Source organism: Bos mutus, chromosome 1 (assembly GCF_027580195.1).
Source record: "Bos mutus isolate GX-2022 chromosome 1, NWIPB_WYAK_1.1, whole genome shotgun sequence".
In the NCBI taxonomy this organism is placed as follows: domain Eukaryota; kingdom Metazoa; phylum Chordata; class Mammalia; order Artiodactyla; family Bovidae; genus Bos; species Bos mutus.
In genome coordinates, this window is record NC_091617.1 from 69,387,041 (window position 1) to 69,414,579 (window position 27,539).

Below are 27,539 nucleotides of genomic sequence, written 5' to 3' on the forward strand. Positions count from 1 at the left end.
CTTTAGTGAAAGGGAAGAGGAAAATTGAAAACACCACACAAAACTAAAATTTAAAAAAAAGTTCTTACCTAATATTTAAGAAAGTTAGTGCTTGTAGGTTTAGAATTGCCTCTGGTACATATCGAATACAATTTTGGTATAAATTGAGATTCTCAAGAGAAACGAAGTGACATGCTTCTATGGGAATTTCTGAGAGGCGATTTCGTGACAGATCTGAAACAAGCAATTTTAAAATCAATCCCTGGAACTTATTTTATAAAAATTTTAAACAAAAAGTAGGTTTCATAATTGTTAGAATCTCCCAGAGTTCCTATTGTGGAGTTTGTTCCAGAGTAAACATTCAAATATTAACTGATTGAATAAACCAGCTTAACATATGCCTCTACATCTGTTGCTGGAAAATGCTGGTTCCTTTTGGGTGTCACTCAATTGGGTCTGACTCTTTGGGACCCCATAGACATGTAGCCCACCAGGTTCCTCTGTCCATCGAATTCTCCAGGCAAGAATACTCAAGTGGGTTGTCATGCCCTTCTCCAGGGGATCTTCCCGACCAAGGAATCGAATCCAGGTCTCCCATATTGCAGGCAGATTATTTTATAGTCTGAGCCACCAGGGAAGCCCTGTTGGTTACTTTTGAGTCTCCATAAATACTAAATGGGCTTCCCAGGTGGCCTGAATGGTAAAGAGCCTCCTGCCAATGCAGGAGATGTAACAGATGGGGGTTCGAATCCTGAGACAGGAAGATCCCCTGGAGGAGGGCATGGCAACCCACTTTAGTATTCCTGCCTGGAGAATCCCATGGATAGAGAAGCCTGTTGGGCAACAGTCCATGGGGTCTCAAAGAGTTCAGACATGTGCCAGACAGAAGCGACCTGGCACACACACACAAATACTAAAAAGATAAAACCATTATTCTTTGCAAGTAACATAAATTCCAAGGAATATCAGCCTACAAATCACATCACAGATCATGCTAAGTATCAAATATCCTAGAAAACAAACGGATCCCTAAAATCCACATTCCCAAAAGCACAGACAACATCCTGAAGTTTTCTGAAAAATGAAGAAAAACAAAACAAAATAAAATACTGTCTCTTTATCAGTCAAAAAGTATCAGGGTCATATCAAAAGGACTCAGGAAACATCTCTGCTCCCACTGGCCAAAGATGAGACAATTTGAGATTCAGTAAAGACAATAAATGCAGCAGACTGCAATCTATAACATGCTACTGAATTATAGGAGTTTAAAATAAAACACTCCCCCAAAGATGATAAAGAACCAATTCATTATCTTGTAAGCTGACAAAGGGGAAAAAACCAAACATTTACCTTATCTTCTTTTGTAAACCAGTAGTACACTTTGCACTATGTTCCGTGTGTGTGCGTGCGTGCGTGCACTGTGCTGTGCTTAGTGGGTCAGTCCTGCCTGACTCTTTGTGACCCCAGGCTCCATCTATGGGGATTCTCCAGGCAAGAAGACTGGATTGGGTTGCTATGCCCTCCTCCAGGGGATCTTCCCAACCCAGGGATCAAATCCAGGTCTCCCGCATTGCAGGTGGATTCTTTATCATCTGAGCCACCAGGGAAGCCCATATATATATATACACACACACACACATATATATATATACACACACACACACACATACATACATACACACACACACACATGCCCATATATATATATGTAACTTGACATATATCTCCTTTTTCAGATTCTTTTCCACTAGAGTTTATTACAGGATATTGAACATAGTTCCCTGTGCTGTTACAGTAAGACCTTGTTTATTTTGTATATAGTAGTCTGTATCTGCTAATTCCAAACTCCTAATTTATCCCCACCTCCTTCCTGTCCTTTGCTCTTGGTAGCCATAAATCTATCCTCTATGTCTGAAGTCTGTTTCTGTTTTGTAAACAAGTTCATCTGTATCACTTTTTACAATTCCATAAATAAGTGATATCATATGATATTTGTCTTTCTCTGTCTGACTTCCTTCACTTAGTATGATAATCACTAGATCCATCTATGTTGCTGCAGATGGCATTATTTCCTCCTTTTTTACAGCTGAGTAATATTTCATTGTATACGTATGTACCACATCTTTATCCATTCATCTGTCAAGAGACATTTATGTTGCTTCCATGTCTTGGCTATTGTAAATACTGCTGCTATGAACACTAAAGCGCATGTATCTTTTCAAATTAGAATATTCTCCAGATACATGCCCAGGAGTGGAATTATTGGATCATTCTGTTTTGTTCTGTTTGTTAAACTTGTCATGTATCTCTTCAAATAGCTCTATTTCATTGAAGTTGCTTTTTCTAGATGTAATCCTTATTCATCCTTTCTCTTGCTGCTAGAGTTCCTTTAAGTGAATTATTTTCCTTTGCCAATTCATGGTTTGCCTCATCCTTGGAGCTCAGATCAAACTGCTGGAGCACCTTCAATGGCATTTTACACCAAAATAGTGAAACAACCTCTACGGTGCACTGGAACTAAGCTTTCCATCTGGGGCAGTTCTTTGTGACCCCATGGCTCCTCTGACTATGGAATTCTTCAGGTAAGAATACTGGAGTGGGTAGCCATTCCCTTTTCCAGGGGATCTTCCCAACCCAGGGATTGAACCCACGTCTCCTGTATTGGCAGGCAGATTCTTTACCACTGAATTATCTGGGAAGCCCATGTGAGTTTGACAAGAATGTTTATTCTACAATTGGAACAATGTTTTGGTTATATCTATTAGGTCATATTTATTTAACTGCATTGTTTAAGGTGCATCCTTACTGATTTATTTTTTGGTCAGTTTTTTGTATCAACTGCTGAGAGAGAAGGGTATATTACAGTGTTTCATTTTTATTGCTATCTTGTCTATTTCTCTGTATAATTATTTAACCCTTTCCTTATGTATTTTGGAGTTTTGGGTTTAGGTACCCCCAAAATTTTAAATTACTATCTTCTGACTCATTGGAAAAGACCCTGATGCTGGGAAAGATTGAAGGCAGGAGGAGAAGAGGACGAAAGAGGATGAGATGGTTGGATGGCATCACTGACTCGATGGACATGGGTTTGGGTGGATTCCGGGAGTTGATGATGGACAGGGAGGCCTGGTGTGCTGTGGTTCATCGGGTTGCAGAGTCGGACACGACTGAGCGACTGAACTGAACTGAAAAATCAAACTTTTTATAACTCCTAAGTTACTACTCCTTTTATTCCTAGTACAGTTACTTGCTTTGAAATCTCTTCTTTTGGTTGGTTTGTTGGACTGACTTTAATGTGACTCCCATGATCCCTATTAACACCCTGTATAATATCCCTTTTTCCACTTGAGTGTAGGTGGGCCTTCAAAAGTAACCAACTTGCTCCTAACCAATAGAATATTGCAAACATGATGTGATGCCATTCCTGTGGTTATGATTCTCTTATCCAATCTGTTCTATCTCTGTTGCCAACTTTGAAGAAGTAAGTTGCTGCAAACTCTATAGTTTCAAGGAAATAAATTCTGCCAACAACCTGAGGGAGCGTGGAAGCAGATTCTTCCCTACTCACACCTCAAGATGAGAATTCAATCTAGATCAACACCTTGCAGTAGACCAGGCTAAGGTGTGCCTAGACTCCTGATCCAAAGAAACCAGGAAGAGCTGCTAAATTTGTGATAATTTGTTATATAGCACAGAAAACTAACAATCAATATTTCTACAGAGTACTTTTTCCTGTTTTTTAGTTTCGAACTTTTTGGATTATTACACTTTGAACATGTTTCTTATAAACAACCTATAGGTAGATTTTCTTTCTTTTTATTGTCTGACAATCTTAATATTTTAACTGAAACACTCTATATTTAACATTATCACCTAATCAATACACTTCCCTGGTGTCTTAGATGGTAAAGAATCTGCCTGCAATGCGGGAGACCTGGTTCGATCCCTAGGTCAGGAAGACTCCCTGGAGAAGGAAATGGCAACCCATTCCAATATTCTTGCCTGGAAAATTCCATGGACAGAGGAGCCTGGTGGACTACGGTCCACAGGGTCACAAAGAGTTGGACAAGACTGAGGAACTAACAAGGAGACCCAATCAATATATTTGAACTTTTTAAAGGGCCATGTTATTTATGAAAGATGTAGTTCATTGCCCTTTGAGTATCTATGCTCTTTCCTTCTTTCTTACTATAAGAATCTCAACTGTATTCAAAACAGCAAAGTCTCCTCAGCTAGACTACTAATACTTCCAATTTTATTAATCATTAAAGTTCAAAAGAAGGAAATAAAGGCTGAAATAAAAATTTAACCATATTTGACTTGGTAACTAAATTGATATAGGAAATTCTCATGTTATAGGCAGTGTCCTGAGTTTGTATGTAAACTGAATGCTCTGAAACTACCTCATGTGTTTCCACAGAGGTAAAAAAGACTTCTGAGCTTCTGAGGACTAACTTCACATACAATGCCACTGAAATGTTACATATGTGCAAATACACTCTTTTTGCAGTATTTCCTTTCTCAGTACATGATGCTTTTATTTATCCAATTGCTTAAGTCAGGATTCTGGAAGCATCTTGACACCTTTCTCTGTCCCCCTGCCCCCCAATATAATCTTATCAACAAACACTCAATTTCTTGGTTCAAATAAATTGTGAGCCCAACCATTTTTCTTCATCTCTTCTGTCACTGCCTCTTAGGACTGTTCTAAGAATAAAATCAAATAATGCACAGAAAATTATTTCATATACTTCAAAATTATTTCATTATTTTCATATAAAATGCAAAGAGGCACACACATAAAGCTATCTTCATAAGGTTGACAGCAATACAGTGAAAATATCACCACCTCACCAATTACAAGGTATTATAAATTATAAATATAGCAGATAAATGTAAATATAAATATAGCAATAAAATATAGCAGAGTACAATAAAATAATTTATGATCTTTGGTCACCAAAAAGAATACTGCTTTCAGTATACTTAATTTAAAAAGCATAAAGGTAGAAAACACTTATTTGAAGATTTACATTAAAATGCTTAACAGTTTCCTTATCTTTCAGTGAGGTTAAATAAAGAGAGGTTGCTATATTTTTGTATCACTAGAGTAAATTTGATTTCACACATATAGATAAGACTAGTTATTCCCACATGAGCCCTCTAAATTTCCATCTCTGTGTCAATGTAGTCAGTTGTAGGCTGTTTTCCAGACTGCATGCTCAACTGAGATTTGCCAAGTATTATAAAAAGCCATAAACTGGATAATAAGCAACTCTGCAAATTAAGCTATTAAGTTACTTCTACATATCATATCCTGAATGTGGCCTTGGTCTTAATATGAGCCGACAACTATACCACCCTGGCACAGCTCCTGGATGTATTATTCAGTTGAACAAAGCAGAAAAAGCCTATTTTGGCCTGATAAAAAATATGAAAAAACTTTTAGCTAAAAAAATGTATTATGGCAGCTTCAGATAAGTAAAAGAAATATTTCAATGGAAAAAGTTTTAAAACATATTGCTTGCAATGAAATGCTGATTTTCCTTATTTATAAAAAAAAGTTACCCTCAAAGTTAAACTCATTTCAAATATACAAGTTTAAAAATACTATGTTAAAGAAAAAAGTCTAAAACAATGTAAAGAGAATCTTCAATATTATAGGGGGGTGCACGAGAATGATCACTCTAGATTCACATGGTGAATGTTTAAAGAGTAGGGAAAAGGTCTGCTTTGTTCAACTCTGTATAAGTTGGCACTTAGTAGTGCCACAGTACATAGCATATAATAGCACTCAATATTTATTCAAAAAAAGACCAAATAAATGAATGAAACAAAAACTGTGGAATAAGAATAAAGAATCCTGTCTTCCATCTATAGAGCTTCATCTATGGTAAGGCATAATTAATATACTGAAAAAGGACAAAATTACAATTTTATCTTTATTTTTTTGTTTTTAAGAAACACTACATAACCTGGATTGAAAATAATTTCTAAAGAAGTACATTTTAGATAAAATGAATCAATTCCAACCCTTGAGGGAAAAACTATTATGTGTATCAAACCATAAATAGGTATTTATAATTTTTAAAAAGTTAAGATAGGTTATAACCATAAAAAAGAATGGCTTAGGAAGCTGGATGGAAGGGGCACACAGAGGGAGCCTGAGAGAGCCCTGGAAGCACACTGGGGCCAGGACTTAAGAAGATGTGTTGGTTCGATGCAGGATACTGGATGCTTGGGGCTGGTGCACTGGGACGACCCAGAGGGATAGTACGGGGAGGGAGGAGGGAGGAGGGTTCAGGATGGGGAACACGTGTATACCTGTGGCAGGTGCATGTTGATATATGGCAAAACCAATACAATATTGTAAAGTTAAAAATAAAATAAAATAAAATATATATATATAAAAAAAAAGATGTCTTCGTTGGTCAGATCTCATAACAACAATATGGAAGACCTCTGGTAGCTAAAAAAGTAAGCCATATAAACCTTTTCCGTCAACTTCTTATTCTCCCCAAGGGGCCTACTTAAAGGAGGGTGAAGACATGCTAAGCACTGAAGAATTATGGTGGAAGATGGCTGATTATTCCAAAGGGAATGAAGGAGGCATGCTCAGTGCCAGTACCCTCAGTTAGACGATGCCAGCAGCAGGGACACTCAGAAACAGTGGCTTTTCCAGCACTTTTTTCAAGTGATTCAGAAAGTGTATGATTGAGAAAGCCCTTCAGATTGCATTATTGTTTCTATCAATGCAGAACAGAAACTTGGGCAGATGCACACATCCCGGACCATCTGCAGCCTCTCTCTCCTGGTCAGAGATGCTGCCTCAAGATAGGAGGGTGGACTTCCCAGGTGGCATAGTGGATAGCAACATGCCTGACAATGCAGGGGACATGTGTTCAAACCATGGTCAGGAAGATTCCATATGCATGGAGCAACTAAACCTGTGTGCCACAACTACTGAGCCTGCACTCTAGAGCTCCTGAGCTGTGACTACTGAGCCTGTGTGCTGCCACTACTGAAGCCCATGTGTCTAGAACCTGTGCCCCACAACAAAAGAAGCCACTGCCATGAGAACAGAGTGTACCACAACGGTGAGTAGCCCTTGTTCCCTGCAACTAGAAAAAGCCTGCATGCAGTAACAAAGACCCAGTGCAACCAAAAAAATAAATAGATTATAAAACAAACAAACAAAAGAATGGCTTAGGTATATAAAAACTGACATTAGGACTTTTTTCCATTTTGAAGTTTAAAATGTTTTTAATTTATGATACCTTCCTATTTTTTTAAAAAAAGATGTACATTTACTGACCTATTTGCTGCCTAAACTCATGGATTTTCATTTTATTCAATGTTATAACCCATTTTGACCCAGACCTGATACGGCCACCTGATGCGAAGAGCTGACTCATTTGAAAAGACCCTGATGCTAGGAAAGATTGAGGGCAGGAGGAGAAGGAGACGACAGAGGAAGAGATGGTTGGATGGCATCACTGACTCAATGGACATGGGTTTGGGTGGACTCCAGGAGTTGGTGACAGACAGGGAGGCCTGGTGTGCTGCAGTTCACAGGGTCACAAAGAATTGGACACAACTGAGCGACTGAACTGAACTGATTATGAAAACTCCCCTTTAAACTAGCTTCTGTATCTTTTAGTTTGTTTGCTTATTTATTTGTTTTTGGTTGCACTGGGTCTTTGCTGCTGCCTGTGGGCTTTCTCTAGTTGTGGTGAGTGGGGGCTATCTTCATTGTGGTGCACAGACCTCTCATTGTGGTGGCTTCGCTTGATCTAGGCCCATGGGCTCAGTAGTTGTGGCACACAGGTTTTAGATGTTCCGCAGCATGTGGAATCTTCTGAGACCAGAAATGGAACCCGTGCCCCCTGTATTGATAGGCGGATTTCTAAATACCATACCACCAGAGAAGTCCTCCTGTATCTTTTTGATATGTCATTTTTTTTTTAGCATTTCCTTTTATTCTGACACAGCAAGATGTTCCAGGCTTATTTTGCAACTTCTGTGCCCCAGTTCTAGAATCAGCTATTTTTCACCCTCATGTAACAGAAATTTTTGTGGCAAGTTAGTTTGCAGAGCAGAGAACCAAAGGGAAAACCACCAATTCTGAGGGAAGTTTCAGGATTAATGACTGTTGCTGGGTTGTTTTTGTAAGCCACCCAGCTTTACAGTGATCTGTTATACGGCAATAGAAAAACAAAGGAGAAATTGGTACCTGAAGTGGAGTGCTGCTGTAACAAAACACTAAAACTGGCTTAAAATTAGGCAGCAGGCAGTGGCCCTAAGGGCCTCCTAGTGCCTGTTAGTGGAAGCTTGAGGACAGGGGAAAAAAACTACAACTGAAGGCTGGAGAAAACGGTACTCTTGTTCTGCTCTGACAGAACGATTAAAGAAACTACAAGCTACTGGTTCATGACAGGTAGAAAGGGTATCTAAAAGATTTAAATCATCATAAATACATGTGGCTATCTGGTAGTGAAACATGTTAGCTGAAGTTAAGAGATACATGACAATAAGGATTACTTAAGTATTGATCTTAAATCTTAATGATGAGAAAGGATGTATATATAAATATACTTACACACATACATACATGTATATACTCCTGCAATTTTCTAATTAAATTTTTCTCCCCTCATTTATTTTTAAATATCATTCAAATACATTACAAATTTTTCCTTTTCAGGTAATGCAACCAATTTAAAAGACTCTCTGCTCACACAGGAAAGAACATGAACTTCTGCCTAGAATGGATTCTGGTTTTATACAATATTGGAAAATGAACTCAACTTTAGAGTTTATAAAGATCATCCTTATAATTGTGACTGAATTCTCATAATATTTTCATCTTGAAATATGGTTCATTACATACCCTGCCAATAAACTGTTTCCAAAGCCACAGCCCAAAACTAAGCAATTTAGAGTAAAACTATTATCTTAAATGAGGGCTTCCCTGGTGGCTTAGATGGTAAAGAACCTGCCTGCAATGCAGGAGACCTGGGTTTGGTCCCTGGGTTGGGAAGATCTCCTGGAGAAGGGAATGGCTACACACTACAGTATTCTGGCCTGGAGAATTCCATGGACAGAAGAGCCTGCCAGGCTATACAGTCCATTGGGTCACAAAGAGCCAGAGATGACTGAGCGACTTTCACTTTTACAAAGCCTGCCAATGAAGTTTTCAAAGCCATGCTCCAAAACAATGAAATTTAGAGTAAACTATTATCTTAAATGAGACATATGACATAGCCAGACTTCAGCCCTAGTTCTACCATTTATTACCATCTAGGAGCCTGGCGGGCTACAATCCATAGGGTCACAGAAAGAGTTGGACATGACTTAGCAACTAAACAACAGATTTCTAGAAGACTTCAGAATCTTCCTAACACTTTCACTGATATTTTCCATTATTTTGCCTTTTTTTTTTTTTCCAGGCAAGAAACACGTTAAAAAGTACTTTTTCCTAAGTCTATCTCTCCAATTAACTATTCAATAACTTTATGATTTTATGAGTGAAGAGTAGTTGATTCTTGCTTTCAGGGGACAAACCTGGAATCCAAAGACAACAGTAACATGGCTTCTTAAACCCAAAAAAGTTTTTGGGAAACATTTCTTTAACTGACATGGCATTTTCCTTCCAGGTAACTTTATGACTTCTTATTTCTGTTTGAGACTCTGAAGGTCACAAGGTTCAAAAAAAAAAAAAAAAGTATAATTATTTTACTAACATGATATTGCTTCTCATAAGTTAGTTAAAAAGAAAAGGAAAAACCCTAATTCTTTATAACATAAAAACTTGTTTATAACAAATAATTCTATGAATTAAATATTTTGAAATAATTATAAATAAACTAAGCAGTTTCAATGTTTAGTTCAACAAATTCCTTCTTTGCTCTTAAAGAAGTCTGCACAATTTTGCCCCTTCTTTCAGTACAAACTTAACAATCACTATTCTTGATTCCTCCTAGTGCTGCAAGAAGCACTTTCCTTTTCTGCGAAGATCAGTGTCTGACTTCTATAATAAGGTGCCTGAGATCATTTCCTTTGAACCACTAGATCTGATATTGTGCTTGCCTCTGTCCATCTATTCTTCTCCCTATTCTCACGTAAGCTATCGGAAGAAATAATGTGGTGACATTGCCGTTATAAAGGAACCATTTATCTGGATGATACTCAAAATAATTTAAATTCAGTTGAACCAATTAATACAAATATTTTAAATTTAAACTTAAATAACTTGTATTTATTCATTTCTATATAGTGTTCTTGAGAATGTTTCCAGCTCTTATACATGACCAGATTGTCTAAAGCACACAAGAGAAAGGGACCAAATCTCACTTAAAAAAACAGATGCTTTAAGCTATTGTGTACTGCTTATTATCATAAATGTAAATATATAGTGAGACATTTTTTAGGGTGTTTACTCAGCTCACAATGTTCTTAATTTCTCCCTTTTATTCACAAAGGTTGCCTCTCCTTCCCTCCCAGCTTTTCGGAGTCATATATACCGAGTCATATATACCGAGTCATATATACCAGTGATGTTTAACCTTGGGAACTCTCCCAAAGGAAGTTAACACTGAACTCCATAGCTCACTTCATTCTTGATACCCTGGCAAACTCCTGCTCCTCCTTTAAGAGCCATCTCAAACATCATCTCATTTTACTTCCCTTGATTTGTCTAGGCACTCAAAAAATTCTCCCCCTATGTTTCCATTACTCTAGTGTAGCAATGATCACACTGTACTGTAATTCTTTATTAGATTTTTAACTTCCTTGAGACCAAGAGCTTTGTGTCTTTTGCATCTAATACAATATCTGACTTATTAAAAGGTCAAGTTTATTTGCTAGAATTAAGCTAATTCAGTGTGCCAACACTGGATATTTCATGCTGATCAACTCTCTAATTAGCTATTTTTAAATTAAAAATTTGAAAATTATTTCTGAACACACAAAGTTTATTTGGTAGGTAATTAATTAATCTTTAATGTGGGCATAAGAAAAGATCCTTAATAGCAGTAGTGGAAATGTAGAAGAGATACTCATAGACCAGGTCAGATTATACCCACACTACCACCATCCCTCTTCAACAAGAATTAAAAATAAAATGGGTAAAATCAATGATAGGTTAACATCTAGAATGAATACATATACCCACACACACATACATCCACTCCTAATACTCAACAACAAAACCAAACAACCCAATTAAGAAATGGTTGTTGTGTTGTTCTGTCGCTAAGTCGTGTCCAACTCTTTGCAACCCCATGGACTGCAGCATTCCAGGCTTCTCTGTCCTTCACTATCTCCCAGAGTTTGCTCAAATTAATTTCAACTGAGTCAGGGATCCAGTCAATCCTAAAGGAAATCAACCTTGAATATTCATTGAAAGGACGGATGCTGAAGCTGAAGCACCAATACTTTGGCTACATGATGCAAAGAGCTGACTTTGCATCATGCAGCAATGATGTATTCAGCAGCTGACCCTGATGCTGCGAAAGACTGAAGGCAAAAGGAGAAGGGGATGACAGAGAATGAGATGGTTAGATAGCATCACCGACTCAAAAATGGGCACGGAATTGAATAGATATTTTTCCAAATGGCCAAAAAGCTCATGGAAAAACACTCAACATCACTAATGATTAAGGAAATGTAAATCAAAACCACAATGAGGTACCACTTCATATCAATAAGGATAATCATTATTAACAACAAAAGCCAGAAAATAATAAGAGTTGGTGAGAATATGTAATAATGGAATCCTTGAGCATTGCTGGTGAAAATGTAAAATGGTATAATTGCTGTAGAAAACATTAAAGCGGTTCTTCAAAAAAAATAAACATGAAATTATGTTTATGATCCAACAATTAACTTCTGAGTACATACCCAAAAGAACTAAAAGCAGGGACTCGAACAGGTATTTGTCTACCAATATTATGGCTGCATTATTCACAACAGAAAAAAAGATGGAAACAACCCAAATGAACAATCCAAATGAACAATCCAAATGTCCACCAACAAACGAATGAATAAAATGTGATATATATTTACAACAAAATATTATTCAGCCTTAAAATGTTCTGATACATGCTACAACATGAATGAACCTTGAAAACATTGTGCTAAGTGAAACAAGCCAGCTGCTGCTGCAGCTAAGTCACTTCAGTCGTGTCCAACTCTGTGTGACCCCATAGACGGCAGCCCACCAGGCTCCTCTGTCCCCGGGATTCTCCAGGAGTGGGTTGCCATTTCCTTCTCCAAAAACAAGCCACAGACAAAGGATAACTACTGTATGATTCCATACATAACTAGAATACTCAAATTCATAGAGATAGAAAATAGAATGGTTACCAGGGGGTAAGGGGAAGAGGTAATGGAGAGATACTATTTAATAAATATAATTGCAGTCTTAGATGATGAAAAAGTTATGGAGATGTCATATGTGAAATAGACAGCCAATGGGAATTTGCTGTATGGCTCAGGAAACTCAAAACAGGGGCTTTGTATCAACGTAGAGGAGTGGGGAGGGAGATTCAAAAGAGAGGGGATATATGTATATCTATGGCTGATTTATGTTGAGGTTTGACAGAAAACAACAAAATTCTGTAAAACAATTATCCTTCAATAAAAAAGTAAATTAAAAAAAAAGTTATAGAGATGGATATAGTGGTGATGGTTGTACAACAATGTGAATATACTCAATGCCACTGAACAATACACTTAAAAATGATTTAATGGTAAATTGTGTTACATATATTTTATTACAATAAAAATGCATAGTACTTAAAGTAGACAATAAATGTAATCTGTCTCTTTTTAGTGATATGTATCTTAAAAATTTTCCTTCAAAATCACAGACTTTTCTAAAAACCCTATCTTACACCTCAGCAATAAACTATTTAGTGCAGAAATTAAAGAACCAAAAATTTAAAGTATTCTGTAATGCCAAATCTCAGAAAGTTAGTTTTACAACTGTGTAACAAAAAATGTAAATTGTTTATTAGCTTTTTCCTTCCTAACACCATTTTTCTTTCCTTCCTAACTCCATTTCTCTATCCCAGGGGGAAAAAAGGATTTAATATTTCATTCTATTCAGGTTTGTAATGAGGACTTATTTCTTTAAATCTCGAAAAGTAAGCCAGGAAAACCTAGCTTCATTCCAATCCAAACACAAATTAATGTTTTTAACTGTACGGTATTTATTAAGAAATGCTAATAGTCAAAAGTCTTATGTTCTTATAGTAACTCCTTGAGCCCATCCCATGCAATGACATCATCCTTACCAAATGAAGCCTATTATGCAATATTCACATAGACAGTACTATCACTTTTTGTGAGAACTGTCACTGCTGCAAATGTTAAAAGGGGCTGCTGCTGCTGCTAAGTAGCTTCAGTCATGTCCGACGCTGTGCGACCCCATAGACAGCAGCCCACCAGGCTCCCCCGTCCCTGGGATTCTCCAGGCAAAAACACTGGAGTGGGTTGCCATTTCCTTCTCCAATGCACGAAAGTGAAAAGTGAAAGTGAAGTCGCTCAGTCCTGTCAGACTCTTAGCGACTCCATGGACTGCAGCCCACCAGGCTCCTCCGTCCATGGGATATTTTCAGGCAAGAGTACTGGAGTGGGGTGCCATTGCCTTCTCTGAAAAGGGGCTGAGACTATGACAAATATTCAGTATAAGAGAATTTTAACACTAAGCTATATAAATTCCAGAAGTATATTATAGAGATAATATCCTTTAACAATAAAGATAAAACAAATTATTATAAATTTCTAAAATATACATTCAATATTAAATTATTAATTATAAAATATAAACTAAAATTCTTAAGGAAGATCAAGACCCTAAAGAATTATGTAAAAGTTATAACTTAGAATATGATTTATTTGGTAACTATTTAACAAGCCACAGTGATACTGTTTGGGGTGCTTCCCACAGGCTAACAAATACCAAGGAGAAAGAACATAAACAGTTGACCATTTAATGAAGATACTGTGATGACTGACAAAAGTATGTTACACTTTTAAAACATTGTCTTTAAATCTGTTCTAAAATTTTAAATCTAAAAAATACTCTATATATAGTTATTTCCTCTATGCTTTCAACTACTATGAGATTGACATGAAAATTTTGTTGAGAATGCAATAAAAATAATTTTATTTTAGGTATTAATAAAATCATACAACCGAGAGAAGTTGAAATACTGAATATTTTCTAGTCTTTTCATTCTTAAGTCTTATTTATATATGTATGAATATTCTTTAAAAATTGTTTTTGATTTTAACTTTTATTAAATTTATATAATTTTAAATGCCAATTAGTGACTTCTGCTTCCTGTAAGAAAGAGTAGATGCATTTTTCTCTCTTCCTAAACTAAAAACTGGTCATTACATCTAAAACAAACATAAGATTCAAAAGGGTTAAAACAAGACAACTAAGGGTTTTGAGATCCAAGGAATGAAATGGTGATCAGTTCCCTGGGTTTTCTTTTTGCGCCATATATCCTTGGAGATGACATCTCCAACTTGGCAATCCAGAAACACCAATGGACAGAGACAAAACAAAACAGCTAAAACAAAAGCCTGCTTTCTCTAGCCAAAGGAGCAGGAAAGGGGCAACTTAACAGGATAGAAAACTTTCAGACAGTAACTACTCTACTTCAGCCAAACACCTCAGAAAAAACTGGCCTCACATACCATGCAAGGAGCAAAGGTTAAACAGGGAGCCTAAACTTCCACCCTTGCAGGACTGTAACTTAGCACTTCATTGGCTCCCCCAACCAGTCCCCACTGGCATGGTATCACAGACGGTCAAGAAAGAAGCTGAGACTTTTACGCCCACTAGAAGGTAACAGGGCTCCATTCCCCACCATGTGGGATCAGTGGAGACATTTATGGTGGAGCCTGGTGGGCTACAATCCATGGGGTCGCAAAGAGTCGGACACGACTGAGCGACTTGTCTGTGTGTGTGTGTGTATGTGTGTGTGGACTTCCACCTGTTATCAGCAGTAATGAGGTACCCGCCACCTTCCTGCTAGTGTGATGTCAGAGGACTAGTAGAGTCAGGACTTTGACCACTGCCCAAGCGCTGCAGAGGCAGAAAGGAAAGACAAATGGTCTGTCATAAGATTACTATTCCTTTTCAGAAAGCAAGGACCTTGAAGAAATCTCTTGACTGCCTAGAGGAAGAAAATAATGGGAAGTGTATAGCGTATGTAGCAACAACTTCAAGGACTGAAAAAATTTCAAAATCTCAACCTGATGCTAAGTTTAATTTCTGCATTAGAGTACTGTATAAAAATTCAGACCACCATGACTGGTGTCATAGTGAAATGGGAAAAAAATTTAGAGAGGTAGGCTTCCCTGGTGGCTCAGATGGTAAAGAACATGCCTGCAATGTGGGAGACCCGGGTTCGATCCCTGGGTTGGGAAGATCCCCTGGAGAAGGAAATGGCAACCCACTCCAGTATTCTCACTTGGAGAATCCCATGGACAGAGGAGCCTGGCGGGTCGCGAAGAGTCAGACACAACTGAGGGATTAACACACAAAACTTTAAGATTGCCACTGAGGGATTGCCACTGACTATCTCATTTCCAAGGCAAACCATTCAATATCACAGTAATCCAAGTCTATGCCCCATAGAGTAACGCTGAAGAAGCTGAAGTTGAACGGTTCTATGAAGACCTACAAGACCTTTTAGAACTAACACCCAAAAAAGATGTCCTTTTCATTACAGGGGACTGGAATGCAAAAGTAGGAAGTCAAGAAATACCTGGAGTAACAGGCAAATTTGGCCTTGGAATACAGAATGAAGCAGGGCAAAGACTAATAGAGTTTTGCCAAGAAAATGCACTGGTCATAACAAACACCCTCTTCCAACAACACAAGAGAAGACTCTATACATGGACATCACCAGATGGTCAACACCGAAATCAGAATGATTATATTCTTTGCAGCCAAACATGGAGAAGCTCTATACAGTCAGGAAAAACAAGACCAGGAGTTGACTGTGTCTCAGATCATGAACTCCTTATTGCCAAATTCAGACTTAAATTGAAGAAAGTAGGGAAAACCACTAGACCATTCAGGTATGACCTAAATCAAATCCCTTATGATTATACAGTGGAAGTGAGAAATAGATTTAAGGGCCTAGATCTGATAGATAGAGTGCCTGATGAACTATGGAATGAGGTTTGTGACACTGTACAGGAGACAGGGATCAAGACCATTCCCATAGAAAAGAAATGCAAAAAAGCAAAATGGCTGTCTGAGGAAGCCTTACAAATAGCTGTGAAAAGAAGAGAAGTGAAAAGCAAAGGAGAAAAGGACAGATATAAACATCTGAATGCAGAGTTCCAAAGAATAGCAAGAAGAGATAAGAAAGCCTTCTTCAGCGATCAATGCAAAGAAATAGAGGAAAACAACAGAATGGGAAAGACTAGGGATCTCTTCAAGGAAATCAGAGATACCAAAGGAACATTTCATGCGATGAGCTCGATAAAGGACAGAAATGGTATGGACCTAACAGAACCAGAAGATATTAAGAAGAGATACAAGAATACACAGAATAACTGTACAAAAAAGATCTTCACGACCCAGATAATCACAATGGTGTGATCACTGACCTAGAGCCAGACATCCTGGAATGTGAAGTCAAGTGGGCCTTAGAAAGCATCACTACAAACAAAGCTAGTTGAGGTGATGGAATTCCAGTTGAACTATTCCAAATTCTGAAAGATGATGCTGTGAAAGTGCTGCACTCAATATGCCAGCAAATTTGGAAAACTCAGCAGTGGCCACAGGACTGGAAAAGGTCAGTTTTCATTCCAATCCCAAAGAAAGGCAATGCCAAAGAATGCTCAAACTACTGCACAGTTGCACTCATCTCACGTGCTAGTAAAGTAATGCTCAAAATTCTCCAAGCCAGGCTTCAGCAATATGTGAGCCGTGAACTTCCTGATGTTCAAGCTGGTTTTAGAAAAGGCAGAGGAACCAGAGATCAAATTGCCAACATCCGCTGGATCATCGAAAAAGCAAGAGAGTTCCTGAAATATATCTATTTCTGCTTTATTAACTATGCCAAAGCCTTTGACTGTGTGGATCACAATAAACTGTGGAAAATTCTGAAAGAGATGGGAATACAAGACCACCTGATCTGCCTCTTGAGAAATTTGTATGCAGGTCAGGAAGCAACAGTTAGAACTGGACATGGAACAACAGACTGGTTCCAAATAGGAAAAGGGGTTTGTCAAGGCTGTATATTGTCACCCTGTTTATTTAACTTATATGCAGAGTACATCATGAGAAACGCTGGACTGGAAGAAACACAAGCTGGAATCAAGATTGCCAGGAGAAATATCAATAACCTCAGATATGCAAATGACACACCCTTATGGCAGAAAGTGAAGAGGAACTCAAAAGCCTCTTGATGAAAGTGAAAGTGGAGAGTGAAAAAGTTGGCTTAAAGCTCAACATTCAGAAAACGAAGATCATGGCATCCGGTCCCACCACTTCATGGGAAATAGATGGGGAAACAGTGGAAACAGTGTCAGACTTTATTTTTTTGGGCTCCAAAATCACTACAGATGGTGACTGCAGCCATGAAATTAAAAGACGCTTACTCCTTGGAAGGAAAGTTATGACCAACCTAGATAGCATATTCAAAAGCAGAGACATTACTTTGCCAACAAAGGTTCGTCTAGTCAAGGCTATGGTTTTTCCTGTGGTCATGTATGGATGTGAGAGCTGGACTGTGAAGAAGGCTGAGTGCCGAAGAATTGATGCTTTTGAACTGTGGTGTTGAAGAGAGTCCCTTGGACTGCAAGGAAATCCAACCAGTCCATTCTGAAGGAGATCAGCCCTGGGATTTCTTTGCAGGGAATGATGCTGAAGCTGAAACTCCAGTACTTTGGCCACCTCATGCGAAGAGTTGACTCATTGGAAAAGACTCTGATGCTGGGAGGGTTTGGGGGCAGGAGGAGAAGGGGACGACACAGGATGAGATGGCTGGACGGCATCACTGACTTGATGGACGTGAGTCTCAGTGAACTCCGGGAGTTGGTGATGGACAGGGAGGCCTAGCGTGCTGCGATTCATGGGGTCGCAAAGAGTCAGACACGACTGAGCAACTGATCTGATCTGATCTGATCTCATTTCTGCGTGAAACAAATACTTTAATAAGATCCAGTCTCTGTAACTCACAATCCCCAAAGTCAAAAACAATGTGAACTAGAAGGGCCTAGCAATTTGACAATAGGGATGTTGATAATCAGTAACGATGAAGTAGATTGTTAGAAATAAGTGGAGAAAATCCATTAACACCTTACTTTTATGTATAATGCTGGAATTCATACGGAATGATGACCACTTGATATGACTAATTCAGGAAATACATAATTTTCTTTGAAAGTTGCGAATGTGACTATCACAACTTATTTTCCCTATTTTTACTTTCACATAGCAGCATTTACAGAGATGCCAAAATGTGCTTCATTATGAGGCAGATGTTGGTTTGATCAGTTAGAAAATTAAAAGCATAGACTATGATCAAAATTTTTAGAGGATACAATGATATCTTTTTATATTTCTCTTTAGTACCTTCCAAGTTAAAACTTCATGAACTTTTTGAACAAATTTATTACAATCTTGTCACAACAATTTTTAACTGTAATGTGTCTGGTCAATTTATTGTGGCCTTCCCTGAAATTAGGAAATCTGGTCATGACACTATAAAGAATTTCTTTACAATAAGGTTTAATTTGTTACTAACAGATATTTGTTAAAATTAAAATCATCATTTAAGTGAATGCACTGTCAAATCTTTTTAACACATAAACATGTCATTAGAAAAGTAAATTGTTAAAATTAACTTGTTTTCCTACCATATAACACAAGGACTATACTCAATGTCTTGTAATAACTTATAATGGAAAAGAACTAAAAAAGAATATATGTATATGTATGTATAATGGATTCACTTTGCTCTATACTTGAAACTAATACACTATTGTAAATTATCCATACTTCAATTAAAATTTTTTTAAGTTAAAAAAAAAGATTAATGCCTTTTTTTTTTTTTTTGTCATTGCTGATATACAGACTGACCAAGTATCCAGGTTACAATACTGATATCAGTATCTTGTTACCAGTACAGGTGAGAAAGGGAAGAATTTCTAATAAACTAATATTTTTTAAGTGTATGGGCTTTGTTTTTTAATCTCTAATGAAATGTTTAAACCTATTTCTAGTCTCATCTTTATACTTAATTTCACATAAATGTCTTATTAGGTATATCACATCCTCAACAAATATCATAAAATGAAAATATTCAGCTGACCGTTTATTCAAAAAATTTTGACAATTTCAGTGTAAGGAAAGGAGTTCAACTTTGAATTTATAATTTGTTATAGTGGGGTTAATTTCTGTCAGTATTTGAAATTATATCATCAGCCTTCTTTCATAATGGAATTCCTTTACTGGCTTGGTATTTAATTTGAACATGTATTTGACTTTTTTTTAAGTGCGTGGTCTAAATTTATATTTAAAAGCATGAATAAGGACTTGTTTAAAATTTACCATTCTTATAAAATTCTCTCTAAAATGTATGCAGAATTTAAATTATGACCAAATGTATTATCATTACCCTATTCAAATTTTTAATCAGTTTTCCAGAAATGATTTCTTCATAGTATAATTGTTAAATCAAATTGAGGATTTACTCGTGAAGAAAAAAAAGCAGGTTATTTTATTCAGCAAAAGGACGAAGACAAAGTGATCCTCAAACAACCTTTTTATTCTGCAATTCAGTCATTCTATAAAAGCAATTAACTGAGGAGTCCCAATGTAGTTGTTAAATATCATATTGGTAATCTTGTATATTCTAGCTCACTAATGATGACCAAAGTTTCCTAGGCTCCTACTGGATGGCAATTTGGTTTCATTGTTTATACTAAAATGTTCAGATTTTGTTCAAAACCCAAACTCTTATTTTATAGGATGTGTAAAATTGCTAGATACTCATTTTATGTAAATGCTTTTATTGATCATTATTCCTTCACAACTTAACACAAGATGTTTCTAGCAACTTTGAGGTTTTTTTTTTATTACCTCAAGAGGTTCTAAACAGTACCTAACTTTGTGACTAGTTTTTACAAGATTTGAAAATGTAAGCAATGCCATCTATCTTCCACACAACTAAACCTAGGTAAATGGATTTTTTTCATTGCATTTCGTTTCATTTAAGCTATGCTATAGCTGCCCCCTTTTTTTCCTCCAGCTTAGAATGCTGTCTCCCAACACATCTTAAAGAAGAGAACTAACTCAAAAATAATCAGTTATATGCTTTCCTTATTGATATGGAAGGCTAGAGAAAAAACAAATTTTGTTTTAGAAAGGGCCAAGTTTTAAAAAAGCAGCAACTATTTTGGCATTCTCATAAAGTTTTTTAGATCAGCTTGACAACCATCAACTTTTGAAATGTGAATTCCTATTGCCAGAGTAAAGGTCTCATTTCTGTAACATCATGAAACCCCACATTTTTTCCAGCCCTTCTTTCCACCCTCTGTCCACTGTGTGGAGGACGCGCCAGGCCCCAGGGCAGTCAACGTTTGGAACTGAGTGTGTAATAAACCAAAGGAAAAAAAAAGTCTTATGGAAAAGCTATCAAGGATGCTAGAGTCTAAGAAGGCCCATATTCCATGTTTTATCACTTTATACATATTTAACCCAGAAAAGCAATAATGTATACAGAACGATTTTGAAAAATAACTCCCCCTCCCAAATTATGTTTTCTACATATTCTAGGAGTGTAGGATGCTGAAAAATGCATGTAGGCTGACAAAATGTTGGTACATGTTTCTAAAGCTGAGCTATGATAAAAATATTAAAGAAATTTAACAAGAGGAGTGAAAAATTAAATCAAACTTAGAAGCCTTAATTTACTTTAGCTAAGAGAATTATCTTTGTAGTCTGGAGACCTGGGTTCTAATCTTGTTTCGTTGGTGACATATGCAGAACTAGGATAAGTGAAATGTAAAAACTGTGTAATGAAAAAGCAGGAGAACTCTGTTCTTTGAAAAAGGTGTTTTAAAAATGTAAGGCATAATTAATGATGAAACTCTGCAGTCAAAAATATTTTTATTTGACAGCTTACTCTAAGTAATATAAAACGTAAAGACAACTAAAGAATTTCTCCAAAATTTTAAAAGAAATCCTTAAAAGTGATCATCCAAAAATTCAAAGTAAAATGAAACTTTTAAAGTACAAACAGAAGGAAACTAAATCATACATTACAAAAAATGACTTCAACAAAAAACTCTGGGAAAACATACCAATTACCAGTAGTAATCAATCAACTATCTTTATCTTCTATCAGTACAATGGAGTTATGCTGCTGCTGCTGCTAAGTTGCTTCAGTCGTGTCCGACTCTGTGCGATCCCATAGACGGCAGCCCACCAGGCTCCTCCGTCCATGGGATTTTCCAGGCAAGAGTACTGGAGTGGGGTGCCATTGCTTTCTCCACAGTGGAGGTATATGTCCATTTAAAACCGTGGCAATACAATGTATCAATTTAAGCCTGTTACATATATTTTATGACTCCATATTCTTCAGCAGCTAAGTCATGTCTGACTCCTTTGTGACCCCATGGACTGTAGGCCACCAGGCTCCTCTGTCCATGGGATTTCCCATGCAAGAATACTAGAGTGGGTAGCCATTTCTTTCTCAGGTGATGTTCCTGACCCAGGGATGGAACCCACATCTCCTGCACTGGCAGGTAGATTCTTTACCACTGAGCCACCAAGGAAGCCCTTAAATGACTCCATAATGAAATGGAAAATATGACTGAAAAATAGAAAACATTTTGTAACAAACTGGAGTTAGTTTATTTTAGATTCAAAAACCATGCTTCAAAAAGCTCTCCCAATTTATTTAAAAAAAAAGAAAAAAACTATGTCTATGCCTGGAACAGTGCCTGAGACACACGCACAAAATACATTTTTACTAAATAGATATGGCACTGAATTAAGCAGGGGAAATAAAGGAAAAGAGAAAAGAAAGGAAGCTATCTTTTGCTGAGCACATATAAGCACTAGAACATTTGTTGTTTCATATAGCCACAATCTTATTTAATCCAAAAAATGTCCTTGAGGCAAATGAGGAAACCGCCATTAGGAAGGTTAAGAAACATTGCCTATAGGTCACACAAAGTTAGGAAGTGACTGAATCGAAATTCAAACCTAGATTTCTTCAAATTAAAAGCCCAAGCATAAATACACTCACATCAAACACTATTATACTAAAAATTATTTTAAAATGCTGAAAAACAGGTATATGATTAATATAGTCAATGCCATTATTCCAGTGAAAAATCAGGATTTTTAAAGAGATATCATTTAATACAGATATCATACAGCATTATCAAATTGCTTCTTCAGAGACTCTCACTAAATATTACCTTTAAGATCCACAGGGATTATAGGTTAAATAACTACAATATACTTATACTCTGGTATGTCACTGGACTGGATTTTCTTTCACATCTTAAAACAGGAAGGCTGAAAATTATAATGGGAAGAGATAGGAGCTACTTTTCTTACTCATGCTCCCTGGCCTGCTTTTCCAGTATCTACTGGAATTTCTATTCCTTTATGTTGAGGGGAAGGGGATTATCATTTTAAGAAGTATTTAATAAAACTTTTAATAAAATGTTTTATACTATTATCAAACCTTTACTCTCCCTCCACTACTCAACGGTTCCTAAAAAGTAAAAGGCAGTTTTCCAGTTTTTAAAAACAAAGTATGGTGGAGGGAGGGCTTCCCCGACAGCTCAATGGGAAAGAATCCACCTGCTGATGCAGGAGATGCAGGTATGATCCCCGGGTTGGGAAGATTATCTTTGGAGGAGAAAATGGCAACCTGCTCCACTATTCTTGCCAGAGTAAACCCACAGACAGAGAAGCCTGGTAGGCTAAAGTCCATGAGGTAGCAAAGGAATGGACAAGACTGAAACGACTGAGCACACACGCATGGTGGAGGGAATAATAAAGGTTTTATTAGCAGCAAGCAATGTACTAGGGCTTCCATTGCAAAGTTGTAACCATGAAGATTTTAAAGTACTGGCCCCTCAAAATTGGAGCTTTAGAATTTAGATAAATTCTTTAGTTTGTGCTATTAAAAATAACGGATGCTCTGAATTTAATGGAGAAATTATAAAAATAATTATAAAATTACCTTGAGATTTTCTATATTCCATAGCAAGGGCTATCAAACTTTAGCATGCATTACATGGACCTGGAGGGCAAGATCTGGTCCCCAGAATTTCAGATACCACAGGCCTGAGGTGAGACTGAGTAATATTTATTTCTGGAGTTACCTGGTGGACCTGTGGTTGGGAATCCACCTGTCAATGAAGGGATATGGGTTTGATCCCTGGTCTGGGAAGATTCCACATGCTGCAGGTAAATAAGCCCGTACGACACAACTATTGAAGCCCATGTACCCCAGAGTCCATGCTCTGCAACAAAAGACGGCACCACAACAGGAAGCCCACACACCTGCAACTATATAAAGCCTTAGGCACAGCAATGAAGAGCAAGTGCAGCCAAAAATAAAATAAATAAAAACTTTAAAAATAGTAATACGTATTTCAAACAATTTCCCATGTGATGCTGTTGCTGCTAGTCTAGATTACCACACTTTGACAATCAGTGCCCTATGGTAAACTATGCTATTTTGTGTATTGGCATAAACATATACTACAGTATATTGTGTATTGGCAGAGCAGGCCTAGGATTTCTAGTCCAAGACAATAACTTCAATGTTTGCAACCAAGAGCAATATGTTTTTTTTTTTTTTTTCTTACTGTTTTCTCAAACAAGCTAAATGACTGGTGTTGTGTAATTATCTCTGTGTTCGTCCACATTTGAAAAACAGACTAAGAAATTTGAATAGTGCATTACTATGAACAGGAAGCACAGTTAGAACTGGACATGGAACAAACAGACTGGTTCCAAATAGGAAAAGAAGTACGTCAGGGCTGTATATTGTCACCCTGTTTATTTAACTTATATGCAGAGTACATCATGAGAAACGCTGGACTGGAAGAAACACAAGCTGGAATCAAGATTGCCAGGAGAAATATCAATAACCTCAGATATGCAGATGACACACCCTTATGGCAGAAAGTGAAGAGGAACTCAAAAGCCCCTTGATGAAAGTGAAAGTGGAGAGTGAAAAAGTTGGCTTAAAGCTCAACATTCAGAAAACAAAGATCATGGCATCCGGTCCCATCACTTCATGGGAAATAGATGGGGAAACAGTGGAAACAGTGTCAGACTTTATTTTTCTGGGCTCCAAAATCACTACAGATGGTGACTGCAGCCATGAAATTAAAAAACGCTTACTCCTTGGAAGGAAAGTTATGACCAACCTAGATAGCATATTCAAAAGCAGAGACATTACTTTGCAAACAAAGGTTCGTCTAGTCAAGGCTATGGTTTTTCCTATGGTCATGTATGGATGTGAGAGCTGGACTGTGAAGAAGGCTGAGTGCCGAAGAATTGATGCTTTTGAACTGTGGTGTTGGAGAGGACTCTTCAGAGTCCCTTGGACTGCAAGGAGATCCAACCAGTCCATTCTGAAAGAGATCAGCCCTGGGATTTCTTTGGAGGGAATGATGCTAAAGCTGAAACTCCAGTACTTTGGCCACCTCATGTGAAGAGTTGACTCATTGGAAAAGACTCTGATGCTGGGAGGGTTTGGGGGCAGGAGGAGAAGGGGACGACAGAGGATGAGATGGCTGGATGGCATCACTGACTCGATGGACGTGAGTCTGAGTGAACTCCAGGAGTTGGTGATGGACAGGGAGGCCTGGCGTGCTGCGATTCATGGGGTCGCACAGAGTCGGACATGACTGAGCGACTGATCTGATCTGATGAAGCTGCAACTGTGTATGTTGCAGTAAGGTTTCTTCCTCCAGAAAACAGATGAAAATAAAAATAACAACTTTTAATACATACTCTAATGATAATAGTAACATAACTTAAAGAAAAATATAAAGTTTTGAGTCATAACCCTGGCAAAGTAAAAAAGTACCTTTTGACAAGGCAGCATAATGTAAGACGGCGAAGAACATATTGTATTCTGCAAAAACCGTCACATGCTGAGGCAGAGAGTACATGAAATAATTCAATACTATTTATTCTTGACAATTATATTATTTTACATTGAGTTTAATAGCTGTTACATTACTTAGTATGTTAGTTTAAATACATTTTGCCAGAAAGTCATTATGCATATGAAATACTCATTTTTTAAAGAAAGAAGATAAATCTTTGGTGAAATTGGTCCTGATTAACCAACTGGATATACCTACGAAATCAGACCAACTATCAGTATACTGAGGAAACTAAGGAAGTTAAACTTAGGAACCTTCAAAAATACAGTTCAGTGGCATCATATATATAAGAGTTATTGAAAATGAACAGTCACAAGGTGGCATTTAAATGTAATATTTCTGAACCTTTTGACAGTACTTTAATTGAAAATACAGTTTGATATAATAAAATATAGTAACAGTGCATAAAATATGACTATACTGGGTATGAAGGAAAGGAAAAGTTGGTAACTCAGATTAGAATATAAATGAGAACCAACTGCAGAGCTTTAACATTAAAGTGAGAAAAGAATTTGGTCAAATAGTTAAAATTGTCCACATTAATGACTTCGAAAGGCTCCTACTCCTTCACATAAATTATCTAAGTTGTCCCTGATGCCATCCTGTCTGGTATCAGTTGTCATGTGAAATACGATAAAAGGAGGCTGCAGCAGACAGACTGTAATCCTGTATCCTATTGCTCACTACAAGGAACAAAGACTGCTTAAAGATAACAAATGTTTTATTTGAGGGAAGGGGAAATAAGACGGAGTTACAAAATCTTTTTGTTCTTGGAATGCAATTTTCAAGTTCCCAGCAGCAACGCTAGTACGGGGAAAGGCTTACTCAAGAGAAGGGCTCCCACGTATGAAGGGTTTAGGCAGTGATATGTGAGTAATGGAACACTCTTAAATCTCTTAAGAGATTCTTAAGTCCAGAAGGATCCGAAAAAGCAAAGGTAACATGAAGGATGCTGTGAAGAAATCAATACCTACCATGAAAAATTCTCTTTCTTTTGTGACAAAAGAAAAGGATAATCAAGATACAGATTCTATAGAAAATAACTTAAAAAATAACACAACTTAAGTCTAAGTTGTGTTTATCATTATAGTATGTTGGAAAATGAAGTGTTTACAATTCCAAGTACTATGATGCATGCATGCGTGCTAAGTCGTGTCCAACTCTTCGCAACCCTATGGACTGTAGCCCACATGGCCCCTCTGTCCATGGAATTTCCTAGGCAAGAATACTGGAGTGGGTTGCCATTTCCTACTCTAGGGATCTTCCCAAGCCAGGGATTGAACCTGCATATCATGCATCTCTTGGGGTTCTTTACCACTAGTGCCATCTGAGAAGCTCTAAGTTCTATGATAGGAGAGCAAAATTAATAAACCTAAGCTGGTCACTGTTGATTCGACCTCAAGAATATTTAACTTTACTGTTACTAAACAGTATCTTTATAAGCAAGATAAACAACTGAACCAGTAACAATTAGACTTTTTAAAGCAAATATGAGAAACAAATATACCAATGAGAAATAAAAACCTGCTTATGACATAGTAATTTTGGGTAGAAAGCTCCAATCCTCATAAGAGAAGTGGAGATCAAAAAAACACAAGAAGACTGAGCTGTGGACATAGGTTAGGGTTTCTGTACAAGCTGGCATCCTTACTACACCTACAGGATGACACACCAAGACCTTTTTTTTAACCTGTTGAACATAACTTTGGCAGTGGCTCGGCTGAGCCAAGGCACAGTCTAAAGGACTTGATAGCGGCATATTTAACTCTAGCTCATACATATCCACGATATGCCCAGATCATGAGCATCAGTTCAGTTCAGTTGCTCAGTCGTGTCCGACTCTTTGAGACTCCATGGACTGCAGCATGCCAGGCTTCCCTGTCCATCCTCAACTCCTGGAGCTTGCTCAAATTCATGTCCATGGAGTTGGACATGGCATCGAGTGATGCCATCCAACCATCTCATCCTGTGTCCCCTTCTCCTCCCATTTTCAATTTTTCCCAGCATCAGGGTCTTTTCAGATGAGTCAGATCTTCGCATCAGGTGGCCCAAGTATTGGGAGTTTCAGCTTCAGCATCAGTCCTTCCAATGAATATTCAGGACTGATTTCCTTTAGGATGGACTGGTTGGATCTCCTTGCTCTCCAAGGGACTCTCAAGAGTCTTCTCCAACACCACAGTTCAAAAGCATCAATTCTTTGGCACTCAGCTTTCCTTATAGTCCAACTCTCACATTTATACATGACTACTGGGAAAAACCATAGCTTTGACTAGATGGACCTTTGTTGGAAAAGTGATGTCTCTGTTTTTTAATATGTTGTCTAGGTTGGTCATAGCTTTTCTTCCAAGGAGCAAGAGTCTTTTAATTTC

The 27,539-nt window shown here is 37.4% G+C and overlaps 1 protein-coding gene across 10 annotated transcripts in view; it reads right to left on the minus strand.

Moving 5' to 3' along the window:
* LRCH3 (leucine rich repeats and calponin homology domain containing 3) overlaps positions 1-27,539 on the minus strand; it is a 107,975-nt gene that overhangs the window by 62,060 nt on the left and 18,376 nt on the right. For all 10 annotated transcript variants that reach the window (XR_011464213.1, XR_011464217.1, XM_070370580.1 and 7 more), the window contains exon 2: positions 69-213. Coding sequence is in view for 8 of the 10 variants with exons in the window: in XM_070370580.1 (XP_070226681.1) it covers positions 69-213 (145 nt within the window). In the remaining 2 variants the exon portion in view is untranslated. The remainder of the gene's footprint in view (positions 1-68; positions 214-27,539) is intronic.